Source organism: Crocodylus siamensis, chromosome 3 (genome assembly GCF_052110815.1).
Source record: "Crocodylus siamensis isolate JL-2025a chromosome 3, ASM5211081v1, whole genome shotgun sequence".
Taxonomy (NCBI): domain Eukaryota; kingdom Metazoa; phylum Chordata; order Crocodylia; family Crocodylidae; genus Crocodylus; species Crocodylus siamensis.
Window position 1 is genome coordinate 101,474,181 of NC_143397.1, and position 27,634 is coordinate 101,501,814.

The window sequence follows — 27,634 nt, forward strand, 5'->3', positions numbered from 1 at the left end:
CTGGCCTCAGCCCTGGGGTTTATATATGACCCAGGCCCTGCCCTTTCCAGTCAGCTGATTGCTGGCAGGTGTGGGCCACTAGCTTGTTTTGGCTACCCTGTTAACCAGCAGCCGGGGCTTCCAACTCGCTACTAGGGCTCTTCCCCTAGCAGTTTCAGCTCTTTAAAGGAGCAAGGCACCCTAGTGCCCTGTGACATTGGCTGATACCGATGCCGATGATTAACTGACTATATCAGCTAACGCTGATCAGATAACCAATATTTAGTAATAGTGCAAGGCATTTTAAGTTACTAACATAAACCATTTTTTTTGTTTGTTTTGTGTTTATAACACTGACACACATACCTTCTGCCTGCTCCTGCCCTTGATAAGGAAAGCGGTGATGGCCATATTCCCATGCACATTGCCTCCTTGCCCATGGCTCCCACCCGCAGCCCTACTCCCCATGCAGCCTGTGCTGCTGTCCTGGGTGAGCAGGGTAGACCTTTGCACGGACAGCAGTGCTGGGTGCGTTTAGAGCCCCAGAGCACGCTGCTGCCTCAGTGCGACAGGCCCCGTGTAGCTGAGCTCCTGTGGCTGTAGGGGAGAAGCCTCTTTTGCAAAGATGCCCAGTGCCTGGGCAAGCAGAATTTCCCTTATGTGGTGCCTCACCCTACATCCCAACATCTGCAGCCCAACATCTCCACAGCAGCCCTCATGCTTAGGCACTTGCTGTGTAGGCAGTGTTACAATGCAGCAACAGCAGGAGCCAGTAATGGTGTCTTTGTTGCTCAGCGTGGAGCCCTGTGACTGTTCCCTAGTGCCCCCTTCCCTTCCTGCTACTCGCTGGGACCTGTAGTCTGCTGCACCTGTAGCTGGGCCAGTGGCAGGGTGCAGGGCTCAGACTATGGTGGCCAGGGTGTTCTGGGCAAGCAACTGTAATTATTGGCTACAACGACCAAAAAAAGCTGATACCTGATTATATAATTTTTTCTTATATTGTTGCAGATCTGATAGTCAACCAATATATTGGTGCACCCCTAATAGTTGCTGTTCTAGCCCTTGCTCTTTAAACTAGTGATGTACACATACTGGCTTTGGATCTTCTTTTGGAGTATTTCATCAGCAAGACTACCTGTTCAAATTACATGCTTCATTGTTGAAATCAGAGATGGAAAAGGCTTGTTGGCATGTCTACTTCCCCAGCCTCTATACATTGTTTTACTACAGAACATGTTTCCAAACCTTTTCAGTTGTGAAAACGGCAAGCCTTTCTGTCACTCCTTTTAGTAGGGTAAAAAAGATGGGTAAAAGTGTTCTCCCATAGACAACTCATTGCCACAAGCAGCAACAATGAGTTTCAGGTAGAGGTGGTCTACTCATGTCGGAAAGGTCATGTTGCCAATCTGGCAAGTCATGCATGTAGCCACCCTATTGGAATCCAAGATGGCTGCCATTCAGTCACGTTTTGGTCGATATTTCAGCCCCCACCAGGGTTAGAAAATTAATTCCAATGACAAAAAGCCAACATTGTATAAAAACGAGGAAATCAATCATAACATTTCCATTACGGTAGCCATATTGGATTCCAAAATGGCAAGCACATTAACATGTATGTATTGACTCAATGTAATTAAAACCTAGTAAACAATAATACTAAAACCTCACAAATTATGTTACTACAAATTTTATAGCAGGCCTGCAGTACTGACAACTTTATAACTCAGGTTAGCCTACTTGTTCGCATTGCATTGAATAAGATGATATAGTTTTTTTCATTTCAGAATGCAGTCAGAGAAGTCAGATATTAATAATACATACCTCAGTGACAATAAACACAAAGACATATGTTTGGCTTGAGGCAATAGGAAAATGTAATAGTGTAATCCAATGGTAATATAATGGTAATACAATAGTATATATAACATTAATACAGTGGATAATTGCAGTTTTTCAGATCTCTTCATCACTTGAATCTATTTCTGGATCTGTTTCTGAATCCCTGCAGTTATTATATGGATTGCAACATGCTGTCTCATAGCACTTGGCTGGGAGTGCATGGCATATTAATCTGCTTGCATGAGCCTGCGGGTACCCAGCATTCTGTCCTGCACTTGTAACTTGTTATCTGAAGGTATTTTGCTGGCAGTGGTTCAAGTGTATTTATGATAGGAACATAACAGACATTTTTAGCTTGTCAACCACACTGGTCTAGTGATGGCAATGGTGGATTAGGTTCAAATGCACTTCACCAAACGAGACTTTGATAATTGGCTCTATGTACACAGTGTGCAAGGACGTTGTGTGTAGGCAGAACTTTATCCAGAGCTTTTAAGTAAGATAAACCATTTCTGTTAAGTAAATGACGACGATATGGAAGCCTCCCAGTCGAATGATTACTCATTCAGTTTCTTGTGGTTGAGCCCACACAAGTTTATTCCCTTTGCAATACAAATGTTATGACTGTGCTGTTGTCCCAGGCATCCTGCAATTGTTTTACATCTCATGATGACAGTCCAAATGGTGTTGTACCCAGATGCTGGTGCAGGCATTATGGGACAAGAGCTAACAATAGTAGTGGTGAAGTATCATGAATTGCCTACAACAACATGTACAGACCTTACTAGTCAATTTATACCCTAATATTTGGGAGACCGTTCCATCACTAAATATACCTCATTGTCAGGACAGTTTTGCCGATGTTCAGACTCTACTCCCTTTCTACCATACCAAGTTTTCTTCTCCATTGTGTTCTTGTTTGCACCCATGTAGTCTGTATAAATTGATGCTAATTCAGAATGGGATCAGTTCATGCCCAACATACAAGATAATAGGGAATCAGGCCCTTGCTGTTTCCAGCCTTCAGATACTTGTAGATGAATAGCATGTCTCTCTTGAGTCATTGTTTGGGCAAGTTAGCTATATTTAGCTCCTTTATTCTGTCTTGTGAGTGAATCTCTTCAGCTTCACTAGTCATTGTAATACTTTTCTTGGGTCTCTCTTATGTTAGTCAATTCTGTTCGAGGGGGAATGAAAAGAGGCAGGAATAGCTCCAGAGGAGCAAACTTATAAAAACTGGATTTCCTCATTCCTACCCTCATTCATTTCACTGTTGATGTCCTGCAGGATTTCTTCCTGTTAAGTGTTAGGGTATATGGATGGAAAGGTGAGTGTGTGTGTGTGTGTGGGGGGGGGGGGGAGAATCAAACCTGTCCCAGTATGTGTAGGTTAAAAGCCAGAATGCAGTTGGGTACTGCTTACAAAAATTCTTGGCTTTGGCTTAGCCCTTCTGCTACTGGGAGATTTGCTGTTGACTTCAGCGACACTAGAATTAGATCAGTCATGAGCATGTTGACAAACCCCACCCTTGATGTTTTTACAGTAGCCCCATTCTTGCTGGAGTATTTTTATGCATCCATTTGTAAGAGAAGGTGAGATTTTATTTTTTTCCAGGTGCATGCTGGCAGAAGACAGTAGTGGTTGGATTTGTGGTCTCTTGCTTCTTATCGAGTTCAGAGAAGGTGATGAAACCCTGGAAAATATTTATTAAAGGTCCTGTCTGGGTCGGATCTGCAGATGTGTAAGTTTGTTCCAGCCAGGATAGCAGCTGTTATTGATGTTAATATTTTTCTCTACATGAGGATATAAATGGAGCAACGGTAATAGGTAGGTAGTAACACAGATGCTGGATTTTTGTGAGGATGAGAGCTCAGAATATGTGATGAAAATCACAGCCGTGTGTACAGGATTGTGCACAGCTGCAGTTCTCCAGCTGGAGCTTCCTTACTGCTGCACAATTTCTTACGATTCTCCAGTTTGTAAAATGACCTTGACTGCACTGTGAGGGGAGAAGACATTTGTGACCAAGAGCATGAGCTTCCAGCACTCAAGCTAAAGGGACAAGATTGTTAGTTAGGAGCCGTATTACCTTCTGGCATATTACCTTCTGACATGGTCAAGCCATAAGGGAGGAACAAATCCCCATTTTCACTGAGCATGGATAATGTGTGCTTCCCAGTGTCCCACAGCTTTTTGCATCTAGTCCCAGAATGGGGAAGGCCTGTCTAGAACAAACCTGATAAAAGTAGGTGAATATAAAATACAGCTAAAAGCTTTTGTAGGCTTACTCAGTGGTCTTGCACTGAACTAGATGTGGCAGGGTAATTTCTCAGCCCAGGACCTGAAGTGTCACCGTGCCTCTGCCATCTCCCTGCCTATGTGAATCTGAGAATGGCAGAAGTGCAAGATGCTCACGTACAAATTAAACTTCTGGGCTGGACTGCCAAGAAATACTGTGCGCTAATGTAGTTATTTGTTTTCTTTAATCAGAGTGGAACTTGTGTTCATTGTTTACCTGGTTTTGTTTGCTTGGTTCCAGACCATTCAAATTGGTCCTTTTCTTCTCCTTACAATCCATTAGCTCTTTTGGTCTATTATCCTCAAAGAAGTTTGGCCTATTTTCCAATTTAAATCTTCAGTGTAACTTTTTTCTGGCAAAGCTACAAGTTACTCTCCAGTATGATTGGCTTCTTCCTTTCTATGGAGGCTGTGGGAGCCAGGTTCTGGAAATCTGCTCTGTGGCTCCTGGAGGGAGTCATAGAATCGTAGAAAATTAGGGATGGAAGTGACCTCAGAAATCCATCTAGTCCAACACCCTGCTCAAAGCAGGACCAGCCCCAACTAGGTCATTCCACCCAGGGCTTTGTCAAGCCGGGCCTTAAAAACTTCCAAGGATGGAGCTTCCACCACCTCTCTAGGTAACTCATTCCAGTGCTCTACCACCCTCCGAGGGAGAGTTTCTCCTCATATTCAACCTAAACTTCCCTTGCTACAACTTGAGACCATTGTTCCTTGTTCTGTTATCTGCCACCACTGAGAACAGTCTAGCTCCATCCTCTTTTGAACCCCCCATCAGGGAGTTGAAGGCTGCTATTAAATCCCCCCTCAGTCTTCTCTTTTTCAAACTAAATAAGCCCAGTTTCCACAGCCTCTCCTTAGAAGTCATGTGTCCCAGCCCCTTAACCATTTTTGTTGTCCTCAGCTGGACTCTCTCCCATTTGTCTACAACCTTTCTGTAGTGGGTGGCCCAAAACTGGATACAGTACTGCAGAAGTGGCCTCAGAAGTGCAGAACAGAGGGGAATAATTACTTCCCTCAATCTGCTGGCAGCGCTGCTACTCATGCAGCCCAGTATGCTGTTAGCCTTCTTGGCAACAAGGGCATGCTGCTGACTCGCACCCAGTTTATTGTCCACTGTAACCCCTAGGTCCCTTCCTGCAGAGCTGCTACTTAGCCAGTTGGTCCCAAGCCTGTAGTGGTACATGGGATTCTTCTGTCCTAAGTGCAGGACTTTGCACTTGTCCTTGTCCTTGTTGAACCTCATGTTATTTCTTTTGGCCCAATCCTCCAATTTGTCTAGTTCGCTTTGAATCTTAGCCCTACCCTCCAGCTTATTACTGTACCCCCCCAGCTTGGTGTCATCCACAAACTTGCTGAGGATGCAGTGCATCCCATTGTTAATGAAAATACTGAACAAATCAGCCCCAGGACTGACTCCTGAGGAACCTCACTTGATACTGGCTGCCAACTAGACATTGAGCCATTGATCACTACCCATTGATCCCAACTATCCAGCCAGCTTTCTGTCCACCTTACAGTCCATTCCTCTAACCCATACTTCTTCAGCTTGCTTGCAAGAATGCTGTGGGAAACTGTATCAAAAGCTTTGCTGAAGTCAAGGTATATCATGTTCACTACTTTCCCTGCATACACAGAGGCAGTTATCTCATCATAGAGGGCAATCAGGTTGGTCAGGTGTGACTTGCCCTTGTTGAATCCATGCTGACTGTTCCTGACCACTTGATTCTCCTCCAAGTGCTTAGAAATGGATTACTTGAGGATCTGCTCCATGATTTCTCCAGGGACTGAGGTGAGGCTGACTGGTCTGTAGTTCCCTGGATCTTCCTTCCCTTTCTTAAAGGTGGGCACTATTACTTGCCCTTTTCCAATCATCAGGAGCTCCCCTGATCACCATGAGTTTTCAAAGATAATGGCCAGCAGCTCTGTAATATATTAAACATATTAACTCCCTTAGCACCCTCAGGTGCGCTGCATCTGGCCCCATGGACTTGTACACATCCAGCTTTTCTCAATAGTCCCTAACTGTTCTTTCACTACTGAGGGGTGCTTACTGTCTCTCTTAACTGTGCTGCCCAGTGTAGTAGTCTGGGAGCTGACCTTGCCTGTGAAGACCAAGGTCAAAAAGGCATTAAATACTTCAGCCTTTTCCTCATCTGTTACTAGGTTGCCTCCCCCATTCAGTGAAGAACCGACACATTCCCTGACTTTCCTTTTGTTGCTGACATACTTGTAAAAACCCTTCTTGTTGCCCTTGCTAACCGCAACTCCAATTGTGCTTTGGCCTTCCTGACTTCATCCCTGCATGCAACACACAGGCAACCCTGGCTCAGTTACCTTCCCAGAGCAGGATCTGGTGCCTGGTTCCTCTTCCTTTTTCTCTTGCTCCCAGCAAACTGCTTGCAGACTGTCCTCGTTGCTTCTGCCTGTTCACGGAGTCCTTTTGTTAAAGTCTCCAAAATTCCTTTACCTTTGTGGACTCTTACCCCAGAAAGCACTGGTCCCCCAAAGTGAAAAAAGGCCTGAAATGCACACTGCCTGAGGAGCAACTCGGAAACAAATGCTCAGGGGCTCTGTACAGGGCCTGTTCCTTCAAAAGAGAGGCTCAACTTTTGCTTTTGGCACTATCAGGGAGTTTCATCTCCTTGATGCCCAAATTTCCCTGACTGAGAAGTGGTCAAAGTGGTCAGGAAAGAATCAGCAAAGTTCAGGTGCTCGCTATCCCAGCCACAGCATGTTTCCTGTATCCCTTGTGTCCTTGGAGTGGAGCAGTGGGTGTTAGAACCAGCTGCTTAGGATTTACAGTACCCAAGAATTTTTATGCACTGCAAAAATCTTGTTGGTCTAATAAAAGATATCATCTCTTCTATCCTGATTGAGTCCTGATTGCCTTTTCCTCTAGACAAATTATGGGTACAACCTGGATACCTGACACACGGAAGATATTGAATTTTAGCTGATTTTTAAAAAAAAATTAAATCTTTATATGTTCCCAAGCAGGAAGCAACTGTGACCACCTGAAACGTGAGATCCTGCACCTGCCTTTGTTTCAAGGTAATTTGCATCTTCACAGATCCTAATAGGAGGTGAGAGCCTTTATACCAGCTATGAACTGACTGCCCAAAGGAGTTTTCCGTCTATTGACTATTGTAATCTTATGAAATACGAACTTTCATTTCTACCCAGGAGAACTTTTACAATCTTTTTTCCAATGTCTGATGAAGGGTGTTTATGCTCGAAAGCTTGCAATTAAGGACATTTTTTTGCAAAAATCTTGTTGGTCTAGTAAAAGATATCATCTCTACTATGAGTCCTGATTGCCTTTTCCTCTAGACCAATACGGCTACAACCTGGAACCCTCTATACGCTGAGGAATTTTTAGTTGGCCAGTTCAGGTTAGATTGTATCCACTGTTCCACCTGAGGGGCTGCTAAAAGCGAGTATAAGTTTGGTCACAAATTGTTCTAAAATGTATGCTGAACTCTGTCTGCTGGAAGCAGGCTTCAGATCTGATAGAGAGATTTGACAGGTGCTCCTACCAAACTGTAGGTTAGTCCCAGGCAGAAATCCATGACCCTGGACTCCTGTGTAAATATGAACTGGTTGGCAGAAATACAATGAGATGGCTCTCTATGAAGAAAAGATTTTTATTTTAAACCAAACAGGATTTTGTTTGTGAAGTTGTATCATTTTGATGAAGTTTTATGTTTAAAAAATAGAGAAACGTGAATATTGTGCATCATGAAATTACACTTGACTTTATTTTATATAAAACATTAAAGGGTTTTGAAATCCAAAATGACCTGAAATGAAAGGGTTTTGGGAGGCTTTTGTTTGGGTTTTTTGATCATTTAATTTTTGGATATGTTGCCTCTTTGTTCTGATTCTGGCTAGAAAAGAGATTTGAAATCTCAGGTTTTCTACAGGGTGGAAACTGCATTGAAACCACATAAAACCATCCCTGTCACAGATGGTTGATAATGGACAAGTCAGACAAGATACAGAGGAAAAGCCAGACAAATAGGGTCTGCGTAGGAGGGGATACAAAGCAATGTAATAAACTGACTTGAGCAGAAATGCAGAGGCTTCCTGATGTGATATGCATTATTCTCTGGCATCAGAGAAATGGGCAATGTCAGAACAGCTTTTACCCTGACATTTCTCATTCCTGTCTTGGCCAAAACAAGTAGGTATGAAAGCACCCAAGTATTTTTTACAAATCTCTAGCCTCCTACCAGAAATGAACATATGGAAATATTTCGTATTTTTTCTGAAACAGGTATCCTGATCTCTTGACAATACTCTTTGGATTCACCTACTCGGCTTTCTAACTCTTCTGCTCACTGTCCTTAAATGGTGCAGCGTGGAAGACTGACAGTATTTAGCTTCTTAGACCTGCTCCCTACTATGTTCACAGTTGGATTTGCTGATGAGAGAATGAAAAGTTAGGTTGTTTGTCTCTCTAACTGCTTCGTCCTCTCAAAAGCCAGGACAGCTGCAAGTGGATTTTGTCACTTCTGGTGCTTTGTCAACAGAATTGCTGACTCAGCACCAATAGCAAGGCAGAGGGCTGCCCTAGGCCACACCTTTGCAAACTTGCTGAAAGCTATGGAATTTTATTGCCATGATTAAGGGTGAAATTTGACCCAGAGAATCTGTCAGGGTCATGTTGTGAGAGACAAGGAACACCCTTTGATATTCTGGTTTGAGTTCAGGCTGTCACTTGTAACAGGGGCCCCAACATTTAATTTATTAGATGGGTAAATTTGATTTGGAAGCCAATGATATGAGAATGGAACTCTCCCTTGGTAACATTACTTTGGTTTTTCAAGGGAGGATCACATTTGGTACCTCTCCCAACCCCATGTTGACCATATGTGGATGCAGTTAGTTGCAGAACTGAGTCCTGAGCTGGTTGCCTATATACCCTGTAAACTGATACAATTTCACTAGGCCAGCTGTGCCACTTAGCTGAGGAACTGAGCATCCCCATGCTCTGACAAATTACTCCATAATGAATGACCACACCTACCATTCCATTTTTGCAAATTACTTTAAAAATAGGTAGAGCTTTAACTACAGCAAAGAAATGAGCAGCTAAAAAAACGAGCGCTTGCATGTCCCATTTGTTTCGTGGAAGTTTTCAAGCCCCGTTAATTAGTCTAAATTAAGATCAAGTGCCTTCACATGAATGGATAATGGCCAGAAATAGTTCCCTCTTTCTATTTGTGAACATGCACGGCTGTTCAAATTTTAGAAATTACTCTAATTAAAAATTAGTGCTGGACTAATTTAGCTTTCTTTGTTAATTGGAACCTAGAAGCAGAATCAGCCTTCTGAGTTGTATGATAAATTTGTTGGTATTTTTACAAAGAGCACCTGATATTTTAAAAGTATTTTCTAACCAGTCTTGTAATCTGCTTCCCCCTCATTTATACCACACACAGATAATCCTGCTGGTGAAAGAGAAAGGAGTTTTATCAATTAGAGCATAAAGCTGTTCCATACATGGTTTTTGTGATTTATTTTAAGGATTGTCACACCAGAGGAAAAACTTTGAGAGATGTGCTGAACAATTTAATAAGGATCTAAGCACATCCCTAATATGAAATAGCCTTTCCAAGATGACTTAAAAACCTGAGTGGCGTGACTGCTTAAAATTGTCCTTCCAATTGTTCAACTGACTTTCAAATAGCTTGTCCCTTCTGCTGTTTCCATAAAGTCTTCTTTGTATTTGCTAGTTGCAGACATTCGCACACTTGTGTTTGGATTCTCCAGGGAATTAGGGATGCACTGATAAAGATTTTCTTGGCTGATACTGATAGCTGATTATTGACCAGCTATATCGACTGATGCTGATCCAATAGCTGATTTACAGGAATGCAGCTGGGCAGCCTGGAGAGCAGTGTCCTACAGATAAGTCTGTGGAGGGGAAGCGGGAGCGCAGATCAAGGCCACCATGGTGATGGAGGGAGTAGGGCTGGGGCAGGTGCTGCCTAGCCAGGGCCGTGAATGGGACCCTGGCCCAGGGCATGGGACAGAGCTATGAGTGGCTTATCCAGGAGAGGTGGTGGGGAGGGGGGGTGGCTCCCCACCACTACATGCACTCCTGGGCAAGGCATGGGGGGATGTGCCCTCCCAGGCTGCCCATTCTGGGCTCAAGGTTAGGGGTGGTGCCAGCCTCAGCTGTGCAGGGCAGGCAGCAGTAGGGCTGGGACAGATGGCTACAGGAGGGCTCCCCCCCTACTCTCCCATCCCCCCATGCCCTCTGAATGAGCTGCTCATGGCTCCATCCCACTCCTGGCCCTGGAGTCCCATTCACTGCCATGGGTGGGCAGCCCCTGACCCCCCACCCCCCGGTGTGGGCTTTGATCTGCCTCCCCCATGCCCCCCCCCCCAGTGCTGCTCTTGAAGCTGCCAGGCTGCGTTCCTGGCCACGTGCATGCATGTGGCTGTGTTTACCCAAGCAGCCTTTTATTGGTGGCATTAGTGAATGCTACATTAGCCAAAAAAAGCTGATAGCCAATAATGTTAATTTTCCTTTTATTGGTGCTGATCCGATATGTGACAGATATATCAGTGCACCTCTATAGGGAATTCTCCTGCATGAAATCTTAACTCTGTTGGAACTCTAGGAGTTCTGGCATTGACCTCAGTAAGTTAAGATTTCACTGCCTGAGCTCAGATAGCTAACACAAGGCCTAAATACCATTTATATTTCACTTTAAGTGCTGTTTAAAGAATCCAAAGAGAGAGTTAGCCTTCTGTCTCTGTAGGGGCTTTGTTCTGTTTTTGTATACATCTGAGTGGGGGGTTTTTTATGTTAAACTGATAGCAGTAGCAGTCCTTAGTGGACTTCATGGAGTTGCTGGCATTATTCCCTCTGCTTGGGTTAGGGTTTTTGTTTTTTTTATTTCTGATTAAATTGATTATGATGTGGACTGCATGGATGTGAGGGAGGTGGGATGGAATGGTTTTTTCCTTTGCTGGTGGCATGCACAGGATCTGATGCCTGAAGGTGAAGCTAAAGAGAGAGTGGTTTCCAGCGAGATGTAGTTTCCTAGTTGGTGGGGGAGGTTGAACACTGGAATGAATTCTGTTATGTAGGAGTAGGCTTTGGTGGTAGTTGGAGGTTCCTGGAGCACTTCTGAGGAGGTACTTTATAATCAAAATTAAAGCATTTTTGGTCTAGATGTGAAGTTAAGGAAGACTAGGCTAGGTAGCTATGATGGCCCTTTTTAGGCTACGTTTCCTTCCCATCTTTATCTTCCATCCTCGGAGCTTTCTGTACTGTGTTCTCATATAATAAAGGGCTTAGTCTGCCTGCCTGCCTTCCTATGATGTTCTTGGAGCACTCTGGTTACTGAAACCATCAATCAGAGTGTTTTGGACAGGAGGTGGCAGTGTGGTGGAGCACCGCCATGATAGAGGGGATGGAGCGGGAGGCGCTGGCCTTGCCCCCCCTCCCCCAGCCCTGGCTGGCTCCCATGCCCACTCACACCTAGTGCCTCCCACCCCTGCGGTACAGGGGGCAGTGCAGAACCACGGCCCCCTGCTCGCCAGCAAGGAAGGAGCTGGTGTTGAGCACAGGGAAAAGTGTGGGAGCCAGCTGCGTAGTGGCGCTGTCGCACATGACAGCCGCCGGTGCCATTGCCACTCGCCACTCCATGCCACCACCGTCACCACCACTTGCCCCCACACCTGCGATGCTTTCCCCTGCGGGTTGCTGATGGGCCTCACACCCAGCCAACGGTGTGTTGATTGTCAGCAGCCCACGGAGCCGCGTGGGTGACCAGCCATGGGAAAGTGACACAGGCACAGCGGCGGCATGAGGCAGTAGGTGGCGACAGCAGCAGCGGCCACCACATGCGAGCCCCCCAGTCTGGCTGACCGGGTGGCACCTGTACGGCCTGCAGGGGGCGCCACTGCCCTCACCCCCTTGGCCCTGCTCCTCAAAGCGGGCACAGAAGCACACTCCCCTCCCCTCCGCCATTCAGAGCCTTGCTGCTTTCCAGGAAAGGTGTCGGGCAGGTACTGTGGTGTGCTGTGTGGAGCCAGCGGCGCCCAGTGTGCTCCTCCCCTTCTCCCCCAGATAAGAGGAGAACTGTGGGAACACACTGGGGGAGACACCAGCACCATGCGCTTCATTTCCACCCACCTGCACGTACCCCCTATGGCCTTTCTACCCTGGGGGTATGCATATTCCCGGTTGACCACTCCTGTGCTAGACTAATTGCCAGATTTGGGGTCCGGGAGGAATTAGTCTCCACATCAGATTGTCAGGGATTGTGCAGAAGGCAAAGGAGTCTTTCATTTTACAAATCAGTCCTTCGTGGGAAGTAAGAAAAGTTTCAAGAATTTTTGCAGTAAATAGAACCATTCTTTAGTGAATAGGGACACTTTCCAAAATTGCAGTAATTTGAGTTAAACTACCACCCAAACCTCACAGGCTTTTCATGCAACATTAAACAGATATTTAAATCAGCAGAATTTTGCATTTGAAGTCCTTACTTCTGCTGAGAACATTTCTACTAATATAAAACAAACATTTGAACTGAAAAAATCAATGAATGTGATGTTATATGGGCTAAGGGGGTTGTAATGCTTTAGTTCTACTGAAATAGTTAAAGCACTTTAACTTAAGGGTGTGTAGGCAAGACCTTAGGGATCAAATGGACTCTTGAAAATGGGATTAGCTGCTTTTGAAAGTGTTGCCCATTGTCTCTTTATTATGCTTATTTTATGACCATGGGTATGTATCTGAGCTTCATTTAGCTTTTTTTTTAATTTCACAAAGGGAATCCTGCTTGACATTATATGGGGCTCATGGGCTGTTTACTATAGGACCTTCGGTCTCTTATGTCATTTTACACTACATGGCACAGAAAAAAAATAATTCAGTTGCCACTATACGACTCCCAGAGGTGATCCCTAATGTTCAGTGTTTGGGCACGCAGGTCTGGCAAACCCCATTTGGCCTTAGTGAAGAGGTACACAGAGGAAACAAATCGCACAGAGGAAACAAATCCAAACAACAGCACTTCTGATGGCAATCAGAGGAGGATGTCACAGGCTAAATGAGCGTGGAGTTTCTCTAGTGAAACCAATGGGGCACATCAGAAGAATTGGACCACCATATCACTCCCAGAGGTGATCTCTAACATTCAGAGTCTAATTGCCAAAAGAAAAGGGGTGTCCTATCATTAGGTATGGCAGGAGTGTGTGCAGTCTCAACCTAGTTAAACACTACCTGTTCTGTGTGTATGGCTTTTGTTTTCCAGGGCTATTGATTCAGCATCTTTTACAAGCATCAAAGTATTTTTCTGAGAGAAATATCTTTTAAAATATAAGACTGCAAGACAAGTCATATGTTCAGTCTAGCCTACATAAGCTTTTGTTGAAAAAGCTTAGAGATAATCAGAACCCCTGAAGGATGCAGTCGCTGTTTCTTAGTTTAAGCTCTGGTAAACACAGAGCATTGCAATTTATCTCCTACTGCAGCAGCAATAGACAGGCTCAGCTTCCTTTGTCTTTTCTTACAGATTTCTCTTTCTCTGTGAAAAGGCTTTAGAACACACTTGAATTTGACTTAAAAATCCTCCTGCAAAAATCTTCCTTTTAGCAGATTTCCATTTATTAGAATTTTCTCTTTTCCTTTGCCCCCCTTTCCCAAGACGGCTGCTTGAGGTAATAAAACCTTTTCAGCCTGTGAAGTCGCCTTGATAGTCCTCCTTTCTTGACTGTCTTTTTAGTTAATTTTCAATTCACTTATGTATATTGCATCCATCTGTGTGTTTTCCCAGGAGATGCTAGACTGTAACCTCTTACACTGCAGTTCAAGGGCTTTCAGAAAATGTATGTGGGGTAAATTAGGCAAGACGGAAACTAACTAATGCTAATTCATTCACAAAGGTTGTATTATCCAGCCACTCTACCTTGTTTAAAGAATAGAGGCACCTTATACCAGGGTTCCAGATGATATTAATATTCCCAGCATGCAGGTCCTTAATTGCATGGAATATGTCTGAGCAAATCTCCCCTCATTGCACTGCTCAAGCTCCAGGAATGGAAAGGTCAGAGCTAGTGGAATCAAAATATGTCTTTCTAATTTTACTAGCATAAGTTCCTTTAAAAATCCGGTCAAACTGCCAAAATAGGGTACAAATGGAGAAGGCCATACCAGATGCCTATTAAAGCTGTTATCTTCTCTAGCTCTGGTTGGACATTTTGTACTGAGATTTGCTGGAGAGGAAGAGATGGGCATACATGTAAACCCAGATTTTCTCCAATGCTGAGATCTGGTGATGGCTTCTTGATACTCTAAGCTGATCTGTGCCTAGCATAATGGGAGTAACCTAGGGGCTGCTGTAGTTTCTGCTTGCTGTTAAAGGCCCCAAGGAACCCTGTGGTACAGTCCAATTATCTTTCTGCCCCTTGACCCATATTCAGTGACAAATTGTGTCTTAGTGGAGTGCTATGCCAGCTGTGAGATAAATGGGAAGTCCTCCATAACAAAAGAAATACCTGGAAGCTAGATCTGGCTCCTTAATTCTTTTTACTTCTAGAGCAGTAGTGCTCAACAGTTAGTTTTTGTGGATCAGATGAATGGTGCAGGATTAGTCTGCAGGTTGGATTGGACTCTGGGGCCCTGCACCACCTTCATCCAGCCGCACATGCCAGGATTGGGGCTCTGTGACCTCATGCTGCCTCTCTCTGGCCCTGGGTGCCAGTATTGGACCCACACTGCTCTGCACACCCCTTCTAGCATGCAGAGCCATGGTCTGAAGGGTTCCCCATGGACCTGTGGGGAGCTTCATGAGCCAGATGACCTTGAGTTGTAGGCTGGATCTGGCCTGTGGACCAGGGGCTGAACACCCCTGTTCTAGAACAACACGTACAGGCCAGAATGCAGGAGAAGACCTGACAGGTTAGGCACATACTTTTTGGAAAGCTCTTATTGTCTTACATGCAGTGATGTTGAACAGTAAACTTGGGGGAATAGCCACAACAATACATATTTATGAAGACATTGCAATGGTGCTGGTCTGTAAATAGGCAAAGGAATATTCCTCTGAAGGACCCTTATGTACTTTCTTATAATGTAATCAGTTGCTTAACATGTACGATTCATATCCTTCCTGAAATGGTTTGTGGTGCTCCACTTGAACTTATTGGGACCAAAGGCAGGTCGTAAATCACAGAGCAACCCAATTATTTCTGGATTGGGTTTGCCACGATCTGGGGAAAAATATTAGAGGGTTTTTTTTCTAGTGAACCAGCATGATTGCAACATGACAATTGCAAGAAAGGTGCTGACTGTTTCCTGGGGCAAGATTTCAGTAATAATAATATACTTCTTTGTCCTTAACCGATCACTGAAAATCTCAAGTGCCATTTAGAGCAGAAGTGATTCATGCCATGTACTATCTTAAGGATAGAACTGTGTGAATAACTTCATGTTAAGTTCACTTTTGATACTGAAACAACTAGAGGCCAGATTTTATTCCACCTATTAGGCATCTAAGTGGACTTGATTACCTCAGTACAATCCCATTCTACCTTGTTCAAGTTCCTGAAAGTCAATTAATGCCTCTGCTTTTGCAACACACTGTCATCTTTTCCTTAAAACTGATGGGAGATGCAAAGAAGTCCTAGGATATCTATTATTGGACTGTATCCCAACTATACTATTGGTCCAACAGAAGATATTGCCCTAGGAAATCCTTGCCTCTTGTATAATTTCTGGACCATCATGGCTTCAACATCACTCCTATATGATTTGAAAAGTGAATTGCAGAAAACCAGCAAGGGGGAACATGCATAAGTCCAGCAGGTGGAGTAGAATCTGACTGCCGGGGGGGAAAATTGTTTCAGGTTGATCTGGAATGAAACATTTTCAAAATTTTCAGAAAATCAAAATTTAATTTCAGGGCACTTAAGATTTGATCCAACATTTATTTTCTTTTCATCATTGAAGCTTTTCTAAGGTTTTAAATTTTCTTTTCAATAAAACAATGGTAAATTCAAAGCAAAAAGTAATTTTGAATCAAAACCTTAATATTTCAGGTTTGTTCAGAATGTTTTTGTGGTGTGCACTTCAATCAAAACAATTCAGAGGATCAAACAAGAATTAATTTACAACATGTTTTGGGCAACCTGAATCTATATTTATCAAATTTAAAAAATGTCCAAAAATTGCCTAGCTCTAGTTAGTAGTCGGAAAGAACTACTTTGACAACCTCCACCACTCAATGCCTGGTCATCCCTGTCCCAGAGGAGGCTGGTGATATGGAGCCTATTTTTGTGTCGGTTAATTGGCATCATCCTCTGAAATATTTGAAGAGAATGAGGCTGCTGAATCTGGCTCTTACCTCCTATATATGCCTCAAGAAAGCCCACAGAGCTTTAGCTATTGGGTAATTTAGATGGACGAGCCTTTGTGGAATCAAGGTGCTGAGTGGAGGGTGTTGTGTCTCTCCTAAACTGCTGCTATTTCTCTGCATGGTTAGAGGTAGGGTGAGAGAAGCTGAATTTCCACTTCTTCCATTTCTTTGGACTGTTCTACAGGAGAGTGTACAACAGCAAGTGGTAGTTTGACTGCTGCTGCTTTTTGTTTATACTGCTGCCCAGCGCTGTTCTGTGAAGTCATATGAATTCTTTCACTTGGCTGCTTGATGCGTAAAACATTTCAACAGCATATATGCTTTCCCCACATCAGAGTTATGATCTTTCTCCATAGATTATATGCAGTGAAAAGAGTAAACATCTCAGAGCTGGCTGTTACAAGGCTACATTTAATTAAAACATCAGCAGTCCAAAGTAATGCTAAGCAGCAAGGATTTTGTGATTTAATGTATTAATTTATATTAGGTCAAAAGCACTATGCAAGTGGGGCCCAGTCCTGCCGTGTTAATTCTGTAGGGCTTGCTTCTCTTGGAGTCAGTAGTTTTGCCAGAGTGAGTTTTAGTGTCCCGTTGGCGAGGCTGTGTTTTACCAAGATCTTTTCATCATATCAGTAGTTGCTTCCAATTTACTGCTACTTTGAAATGTGAAGGTGAAACTCGCATTTGGCCTGAAATCCCCTTGATTCAAAACCATTTTGAACTAGGGTAGAAATTTCTGGGCTAGGTTGTGATCTCACAGCTTGATCTGGGCAGGAAAAAGTGCATAGTAGCAATAGCCAAGGAGCAAAATAGGAACAAAATTGGTCACAATTGGATCAGTGCTTTGTGAGGGAAGTAATACATGTCAGGCCTGTACCTGGTGAACACTGTCTGAGTAGCATTCATAACTTCTGGGCTGTTCCAAGTGCCCCACAACACTTGTTTGAAGATTGTTATATGACAGTCTACCTCCTAATGTAATGTTCATTTTTTTTTCTCTGCTTGTTAATGTGAGCACTTCATGATGTACATCAGATTTCCCAGGTTGTATCAAAAGCAGGACTTGCAATCAAGTGTAATTTATGTACCATGTTTGTCTCTTTCAGCTCAGTAAAGTTTTGGACGGTGCAACCCCGAGCGGTGTGATGAGAGATGGCTTTAGGAAACAACACCCAGCGAAGTTATTCCATCATCCCATGCTTCATCTTCGTCGAAGTAAGTGCTAGTTTACCAAGCCAGTGATTAAACTGGCTGAACTCTGTGATTATGAGAGGTAACCAGTTAGAGCAACTGTAAAATAGGTCTTGTTTTGGTAAAGAAAGGAGAATGACTAGAATTGTATTAGTCATGTGCAAATACAACTTTCCAGTTTTAATAAAGCATAATGGCTAAGGACTAGCTTGTGTCTGAGATTCCATTCCAACAGTGGGGTGTTGGCAAGTAGTAGTCCTCCTAGCCATTGCAGTGCTACCTGGGTTAGTCGGACCTTGCATCCAGGTTCACAAGAATGAACAGATGGTACAGTCTCAAATATACATGAGTAGAGAATGAAAAAAGCATTAGCCCCATTCACATTTGTTGGCTACCACAGCTGAGGTGAGAAGGAGGTTCAACAGTCACTGGTGGTGTAGTCCAACAGGAATTGGCTACTAAAATCTCTCTTAAGCCAAGATGAAATGGGTGAGGAATTGCTATATATAAAGGTGTTGCTGAGACATGGTGCAGCATAGGAACTGCATTCAGGCCTTTGGATAAAGTCACAGTCTAGCTCTACTCAGCCTGTAGACTTGGTGGCCAACCCTTTTACGTTAGGAGGCATTTACTCAAGTGAATGATCCCGTGCAAGTCAGGCAAAGGCCTTCTACTATTTAAACGAGAGAGTGGAATTGGGAAATGTTTCCTCACGTGACATAAATGCTACTTCATTCATTACCCATCTAGGGAGAAATCCAATCAGATCCTTTGCTGGCTGAGGATAGAAAAACTCTATCCACCTAGTTGGTTCTTATGTGCTGATTTTATTTACTCTATTGAGTTTGTGCTTCCTGCAGTGACCAAAGAAAACAAGCAAATACAAGTGTCTGTAGAAAGAGTCCTCCTAACCTTGGGAATGGATCTGGTTTGTTTTTGCTTTTTGCACGGAAATTTTTGCCACCTACAGTTATTTGATCCTTAATATCCATGCCTTCCATTGTCCCTGAATTGTGAAATTAACATCATGGGCTGTATTATGACTAGGTCTGTGATGGTTCCCAAAGGAGACAGGGGCATACCACTGGTCTAGGCTAGAAGGCCTATTGTCTGAGTCCTTGTCATCCATGGGTCTGAGCAAGCTCCTACTGCAATCCAATGGCTAGACTTGAAACTCCAGTAGAGTTTGGATCGGGTCTCTGGAAAGCAAAGACTTCATAGATGGCTGTCTCCTCAGAGGGAGTAAAAAATGCGCACAAGAGTATGGGATTGTAGCAAGTGCCTCTAGCCTCATTCATCCATATTTCCCTCTGCACTGTGCCATCTGTGCTAGGGTGGTACTCCTTTAGTCGCATGCACTTTCATACACTGGTGCCCCAGAACCACAGTCCAGTTCCAGATCAGTTTGATCCAAGGAGCAGTGAAGCCGGTGAATACCTCTCTTGTGCCTTGAATAGATGTTGGTCAAGCTCTATAAGAAAAGGAATCTTAATACTCAGTGAAGATTACGGCTGTGTGCAAATCAGCCCTCCCTTCTGCATGGAATACAGTCACGTAGATTTTAGGGATGATTAATCAAATACAATGGAAAGACTTGACCAAATCATTACAGAACTGTAGTACTACGTCCTAGCTTGCCCAACTATGGTAGAAAACTGTGTCTAATGAATGCCACAGTAACTGAAGCTGTAGTTAACCTTCAGCTTGTGTGTTACAGTGCTCCTGAAGGGTTTATTGCTAGCATAATCCCCAGTTTTACAAGGAGTAGGCCTCTGTTTCCAGGAGAAACTAGAAGGAGTTAAGCTAACAAGCAGGAAGGAGATCCATCTTTCACCAGTACACTCATCCCTTCCACTATTTTATTCCAAATATCCTTTAAAAAAAGGGGGGGGTGGTCTCGGAAATAAGATGTTTTAAATTTATAGCCTGAAAGAACCATCACCTGCAGATTTTTAGCTCTCTAAATGTGTGAATGATGAGTCTGCTTGGTAGCACTGCAGATAGAGTTATAAATTGGCCTTCCTGTACTCAAGACTGACATGGACATAAAAATAAATCAAGTCCCAGAAGGAAAGAAAGAGCATTGTTCATTGTCCAAGCATACTTTCCCTGTCCTTCTGCATGCTAGACATGATAATAATAGTCAATTTTTATTGAAGAAGCAAAGCCAGAGAAGCATTGTTTCTAGTGGATGTTTCCTGCTTTGACACTGGCTGAGACTGGGTCGTGCTATAATCTACTGTACATCTTTTTTGAGGTATCTGTTTGTCTTTCTGTAAAGTGATATGGATTTTCAGTTCCAACCTTGTGGAATTGGACTTTGAAGGCGCTTTCCATTTATCCCTGGTATTATAACTGTAAATGGCAAATGGAATGTAATTTCCCACAGGAAAGGCAGAGACTATTGACATCAGCCCACTCATTCTTAGAAGTGACCATATCTCTTAATAAGCCCCGCTAAAAGCGTTTTGCCTTTCAAGCTGCAGTGAAGCTGCTGCTGACAGGAGACTTTTTCAGTGGGAATTCATTGGACCACTCCAACTAGCCAGTCCTATGCTAGACAGCCTTTGTAGGCTTGGTCTCTCCAAAAGGGAAGCGTAAAGGTACCCTTAATCCATAGGAGCTGGCTGGCTGCATGGTGCTGCTTTCCAGCTGCTGCGTCAACACCAAGGACAGGTACAAAGTCACTGCATGCTCCCATGGTAATGTGCTGCATGTTAAAAATTACTGTTGTATCAATGGAGCTGTTAAGTGATTGCAGATGGGAGGATGGCTAGCCTGCAGTTATTTATATTTTGGTAGTCCCTACACAGCCCCGTTGACCCTGATATTAGAAATCCATGTAGCAATGGGCTCTCCTTGCTCTGAGGAGGATATGATTGGATCATGAAGTCGAGTCTCCCTCAGTCAATGGCAACCATGTAGTAGACACTACATCTAAGGCACAGGTTTTCAACCTTTTTTTGGTTGGGATACCCCCGGCGGCCAGTCAATGAGTGCGGGGGGAGGTCCCCCACACAGCAGCGAAACTGGAAGTGCCATCAGCTTCTCCATGCCACTGCCATGTACTCCCTGGGGCCTTCCAAAGTACCCCCAGGCGTACACGTACCCCTGGTTGAAAACCCATGATCTAAGGGATCCATGAGTACAACTAATTGTGACCTGTCCAGCCATAAAGCACCCTATGCCCACCTTATATGACCTTTTTTTTTTATAAAAGACCAAGAGCCATAAAGACTGTAGTATGCCTTAGGAAGAGAGACAAGGGCCACCTTGCATGCCTTGAGCTTACAGTCCAAACAGGCAACATAGACAGTGGGGAAAACAGAGCTGAAGTGATTTGTCCAGGGTTGTGTATCAGGTCAGTGGTAGTCAGTTATACAACCCTGGTTTCCTTGGTCCTAATTCCTAGTCTTTTTTTCTGAAACCCAGTGCTTCTCCCAGTAACCTCTGAGTGAGATGAGGCCCATCCACCAAAATGTTTGAGACACTTGCCCTAATGCAAAAACTGATTTTTCACTTCATAGATGAGCTCTCTTAAAGCTTCATACAGCAGGTCTTTGGTAACAGATAAGCTACTATTCAATATGCTGCCTTGTTTAAGGGAACTTAAAATAGAATTTGATAACAGCAATGGAGAACAGTAGATGCAAACAGTTTTGACATTTTAAATATCATCAGGCATTGATCTGTGAAGATTTGACAGTTTCATAATTTCTGTGGTTATTCATACATCCATTTTCTCAATCTCATTTTTCTCCACTCAGCTAACTTCTTTTAGCATTCCATTTTTATAAAGCCTGACCTGAAGATGAATGGTGCAGTGTAAGAACTTATGCTCCATACTAGACTTTTCCAATATCCTTTTATATTAAGAATTTGAACTTTTTCATAATATAGAAGTAACATGCAGTACTTAATATAAAATGACAGAAATGCTAAATTAATATTTCCATTCCCAATTAGAAAAGCCATGTCACATTAAAAGCTGATTTGAAACCTAAATAAAGATTCATTAAAATCATTTTCAGTCACTTATCAAATGTGGGTGTCTGTATTTAAAAAGTTCCAGGTAGTTTATCTTGCTTGATCCTTTTTATTGCACCTTATCAGGTCTCATTTTGTTTTGCCAAGCAGATCGCTTCTCGGCCTCTTGAAGGCTCAGATCGAGCAAAAACATTTATTATTTCTGAATATTGTATGTCGGGTACCCTGTAACAATGATAAGTTAGGTATTCCCTTGCTGGTCCGCATGAGGAACTGTGGCTACGGTGACACCCCAGAAAATCACCCCTTCTCTTCTGCCATGGACACTGCAACATCGGTGCAGAGCTTGTAGCTAGGGGTGCACCAATAGAGATTTTTGGGGCTGATACCAATAGCTGATTTTTAAGGAAACATCAGACTGCCAGACCAAACAACACCCACAACTACAGCCCAGTCCAGACCAACAAGCGAAATGAGCGAACAGGTAAGCAATGGGGGCCAGGGTAATGCTGGGACTAGGGGGGCAGTACACATCCACAGGAGGCCTCAAATGCCTCTGCACAAATGCTCGTAGCAAGGGAAACAAGCAGGAGGAATTCACCCTCCTGATGGCTGACACCAGCCCGGACATAGTGGGGATCACGGAAACATGGTAGGACTCTACGCATGACTGGGCGGTGAATGTCAAGGGCTATACGTTGTACAGGAGGGACAGGATGGGAAGGAGAGGTCGGGGGGTGGCACCCTATATCAAGGAGGAATACACGTCCTCGTCAATTAGCAAGGAGTCAGAGGAGCGGCACTCTAAGGTGCTTTCGGTTAGAGTACAAGGCAGTTGAGGGGAGACTTAACGGTGGGAGTCTACTACAGACCTCCCAACCAGGGAGAAGAGCTTGACCAGGAATTCTTAAGTCAGCTCACAGAGGTAGTGAAGGCTAAAGATGTGGTAGTCATGGAGGACCTGAACTTCCCAGATACCTGCTGGGAGGAGCAGTCAGCTGGGTCTGACCGCTCACATTGGTTCTTAGGCAGAGTGCAGGACCTCCATCTAACCCAGGAGGTGCACAGTCCCACCAGGGGGGACGCTTTGTTAGACCTAGTGCTGGCCATGGGTGATGACCTGGTGAGGGGGCTGCGGGTGCTCGACCACCTGGGCGACAGCGATCATCGCCTGCTGGAATTTACCATCCAGCGCAAGGTGGCAAAGGCATGGGGTAGGCAGCAGCCCTAGACTTTAGGAAGGCAAACTTCAACGAGCTAAGGAGGATAGTTGGGGATGCGCTGAGGTCCCACAGGGGAGGGGAGCCAGATGTCCAAGGAGAGTGGTCGCTCCTTAAGGAGGAGGTCCTCTGAGCCCAAAGGAAGGTAATCCCAACGAGGGTCAAAGGGAGCAGGAGAGCACACAAGCCTCCGTGGCTCACCAAAAGCATCCGGGAATGTCTCTTTGCTAAAAAGGAGGCGTACACCCAATGGAAAGAAGGGGTCATCACCAGGGAGGACTATTCTGCAGTCGCTTGGGGATGTAGGGGGCAGTTAGGAAGGCCAAGGCAGAGATGGAACTGGGACTAGCTACTCAGATTAAGGACAATAAGAAGTCCTTTTTTAAATACATAGGGGGCAAAAAGAAGGTCCTGGGTAATGTGGGGCCCTTGCAAGACGCGTTGGGAAATTTGGTCGTCACACCAGACAACAAAGCTAACATGTTTAATGATTTCTTTGCCTCTGTCTTCCTAAGTAGGGACCAGAACAGCCACCTTCCTGCTGGGCCCCCCTCGGGCCCCAGGGGAGGCGCATCTGGGCCATAGGTTAGCGAGGAACTAGTTATGGAGCTTCTGGAGGGGCTGGACGTATTCAAGTCAGCTGGCCCGGATGGTCTCCACCCTAGAGTCCTAAAGGAATTGGCCGAGGTCATTGCAGGACCCCTGGCATGGCTTCATGAGCACTCGTGGTGCTCTGGTGTGGTCCCAGAGGACTGGAAGAGGGCCAGTGTGGTTCCCATCTTCAAAAGGGGTAGGAAGGAGGACCCAGGAAACTATAGGCCAGTTAGTCTTACCTCGATCCTAGGCAAGCTGTTTGAGAAAATTATGCTGGCACACATCCAGGAGGGGCCAGCAGGGGACTGCATGCTTACGGGCAACCAACACAGGTTCATCAGTGGCAGGTCCTGTCAGACCAAGCTGGTGGCCTTCTATGATCAGGTTACCAGACCATTAGATGCAGGGGTAGCAGTGGACATAGTCTTCCTGGACTTCCAGAAGGCATTCGACACTGTTTCTCACCCCTTTCTCATTAAGAAACTGGGGGGCTGTGGTGTCAACGCCCATGCAGTGAATTGGGTCGCCAACTGGCTGGAGGGCCGCACCCAGAGGGTGGTAGTGGATGGGTCCTTCTCAACCTGGAAGGACGTGGGCAGTGGGGTCCCCCAGGGCTTGGTCCTCAGGCCCGCACTGTTCAACATCTTCATTGATTTGGATGACGGGGTAAAAAGCACCCTGTTCAAATTTGCTGATGACACTAAGATGTGGGGGGATGTGAGCACACTAGAAGGAAGCATCAGGCTACAATCAGACCTAGACAGGTTATAAGGGTGGGCGGATGTGAATAGGACGGGACTCAACACAGACAAGTGCAAGGTGATGCACCTGGGGAGGAACAACCGGCACCATACCTACAGGTTAGGGAACTCACCTCTTGTCAGCACGGAGGTGGAAAAGGATCTTGGAGTCATCATTGATGATGATGAACATGGGCCTGCAGTGTGGGGAGGCAGTCAGGAAGGCCAACTGTACCTTGTCATGCATCCACAGATGCATCTCGAGCAGGTCCAGAAAGGTGATCCTCCCCCTCTATGCGGCACTGGTCAGGCCGCAGCTGGAGTACTGCATCCAGTTCTGGGCACCGCACTTCAAGAGGGACGTGGACAGCATGGAGAGGGTCCAGAGGAGGGCCACTCGTATGATCAGGGGACAACAGGGCAGGCCCTATGAGGAGAGGCTACGGGACCTGAACCTGTCCAGCCTCCAAAAGAGAAGGCTGAGGGGGGATCTAGTGGCCTGTTATAAACTAGTCGGGGGGGATCAGCAGGCATTGGGGGAGTCACTGTTCCCCTGAGCACCACCAGGAGTGACCAGGAATAACAGTCACAAGCTGGCAGAGGGTAGGTTTAGGCTAGATATCAGGAAGCACTACTTCACAGTCAGGGCGGCTAGGGTCTGGAACCAACTTCCAAGAGAAGTGGTGCAGGCTCCTACCCTGGGGGTTTTTAAGAGGAGGTTGTATGAACATCTTGCTGGGGTCATTTGACCCCAGTATTATTTCCTGCCGTGATGGGGGGTCGGACTAATGATCTACTCAGGTCCCTTCTGACCCTAGAAACTATGAAGCTGTATCAGCTGATAGCAATGTGATTTCTGATACAGCTGCATGCAGCTGGTAAGCCTGTTATGGTGAAAGGGGAGGGGAGAGGTGTGGGAGTGCAGGTCAGTGCCGCCCATGGTGAGGGAGGGAGTGGGGCTTGGGTAGGTGCTGCCCAACTGGGGCAGTGTGGGGTGCAGGACAAAGCCGTGGCTTGTCTAGAAGGGGGGCTCCTGCTACTCACCTGGAGGGTGGGGCATGTGCCCCTGGATCTGCGCAATATGGGGCAGGGTGAACTGCAGCGGGGGGCTAGGGCCAGGGGCCATGCTGTGCTGTGCTGTGCTGTGCTGTGCTGTGCTGTGCTGTGCTGTGCTGTGCTGTGCTGTGCTGTACTCAGAGCGGGCAGCAGTGGCCCTGGGAGGGGAGTGCCCCATGCCATGCCTCTTCCCTCCCCTTTCACTGCAACAAACTTAACAGCTGCAGACAGCTCTCCATGCTGCTGGGCTACGCTCCTCGCTTCCTATGTGCTATGCTGCAGCTGCGCATCCACATAGGCACTTACCGGCCCAATTATCGGCCACTTCAGGCCAATTTCTGATCTAGTCAATTTTATTTATATTGGTGCTGATCCAATATTGGACCGATGTATCAATGCACCTCTATTTGTAGTCTACTTGTAGCCTGGGAAGTCCCTGGGTTTCCAATGGGCATAAAGGACAGTGAGGTAGAAGAGGGGAGGTGGGGAAAAGGAGTTGCAACAAAGGGGCAGTTTTGCCGAGGCAAAATGGGCATATCAGGGAGCAAGACCTGTCCTCTGCTCCATCTACAACAGCTCTGGGGCTTTCATGTATGGAGGAGGGGACAGGTCTTGCTCCCTGATATACTCCAAGAACCATTGAAAGAGGCCCCAGGGAACACATCCAGATGAGCACACACACGCTTCTTGCAGCTTCTTCAAGCCCTTTGAGACGCTGCAAGAGGCACGTATGGGAATAAAAAAATGTTCCCCACGCTGCAGATTTGCAGTGCAGGGGCCAAATTAGACCCCTGCATATCCAGGGGTCAAAAAAAATACCCTGGGCAAAAAAAGCAGGGCTCTAGTAGTAATTGACCGATTTTGTCATATTATTTAGTGATGTCCATTTTTAGCATGCTTAGATGAAATATACTTTCCTCTTTGGCTTGAAATATGTTTACTGTTGCTACCCGTATTTTCCTGCATTATATAGAATGCACACATATGAATTTTGAAGATGGGTCCCTGAGCCTATGCACACATTTGTAAATTGCTTTACATGACTGAATAATTCCATTCCTTCCAATGTACTTTTTTATCAAATCACAGACGCATAAAAATAGGGCAAGAAGAAACCGCAGGTGGTTGTACAGTCCTGTGTGTGCATATTTGTAGGATCAAGGCTTGTGTCTGCCTAATTCTACCATGTTTCAGCTATCATCCACACTCACAAGGAAGAGAATTCCAGTAAAATAATTGCATGCGTTACACAAACATTAGGATGACTATGAGGAAGTTATATGCCCATTGTTAACAATTCACTGACTTTGAGTAAGGCTGTGTGCCTGTGACTGAGGGCAGAATTTCAAGCATTATGTGTAAACAATATGATGGACAGGCTCTAAAGAGGTGCGTGTTTATAACAGCAGCTTTCATGCATGGGTTTTAATGGAAATGTCTCTGTCTGATCAGAGTTGCTGATTACAGAGAAGTGTCTAATTTGAGTGGCTCTGATGTGAGTGATATGACATGCCATGTTGTTTTTTGCTTTTTTGTACAGCAATCACTGAATGATGGCAGAGAGGTGGGGGAGACAGGGATAAACAACAGTACTATGAAAGCTTTAAAAGGTTAGACACCCTTCAAATTCTGTGATTCGAAGCTCCTCCCTCACCATGCTAAATCCTTTGATTTTTTTTTTTTTTTTCCGCCCCCCAGGAAAGCTTGTTGCAAGAAAAGTGGAAACACTTTCTTCTTGACATCTCTGTATATTGTGCAAAATATAGAGTTAAGAGGATTGTATGGGAAAATTCTCCCCAAAGAGAGGGGACATGCAAAAAGATGAAATTATATGACCCCCTCGTATTTGACCTTAAGGCATCTCTGGCATCCTGTGTTCTCATGTTAAATGTGTCTTATATTTCTTGAATTTAATTTCGGGCCATGTTTAAATCTCAGTAAAATCAGACATAGTTTAATTCATCACAGTGGGTCTGTTCTGGATGTACCATAGTGTAACTGGAGCTAAAATTGGCCCATGAGGAGCATGTAAATCATGTAGTTAAGATAAGCTGATAGCTAAGTGCCAATGCAATAAATAGAGAAGAAGACCATGCCTCAAAGGGGCAGGCTATAGTTTTTCCCCAAGCCCTGCATGTAGATCAGCATACCTGTAGCACAAGAAGGCAGTCATGCTTCTAAGAAGCTCTTGGCTTTCCCTTACTGCAAGGGGTAGTGGTATCTTGTGCTAGCAGCACACTGTATATTGCTTCCCCCACTAGCCAGTTTCTGGAAGTAATTCGAGAAGTTTTTTTCCTTCCTGTAAAATCTAGAAATCCTTCTTGATCAATGAGGATTATTTCAGAGT

General features: G+C 44.9%; 1 protein-coding gene across 3 annotated transcripts in view; it reads left to right on the forward strand.

Moving 5' to 3' along the window:
* The window catches only part of PLPPR1 (phospholipid phosphatase related 1), a 261,329-nt gene that overhangs the window by 90,108 nt on the left and 143,587 nt on the right, over positions 1-27,634 (forward strand). For 2 of the 3 annotated variants that reach the window (XM_090038881.1, XM_090038882.1), the window contains one exon: positions 17,606-17,714. In XM_090038881.1, the coding sequence (XP_089895007.1) occupies positions 17,652-17,714 (63 nt within the window). In that variant the 5' untranslated portion in view covers positions 17,606-17,651. Of the gene's footprint in view, positions 1-17,605; positions 17,715-26,827; positions 26,898-27,634 lie in introns of those variants that run through there. The other variant, XM_090038883.1, reaches the window with a different exon arrangement.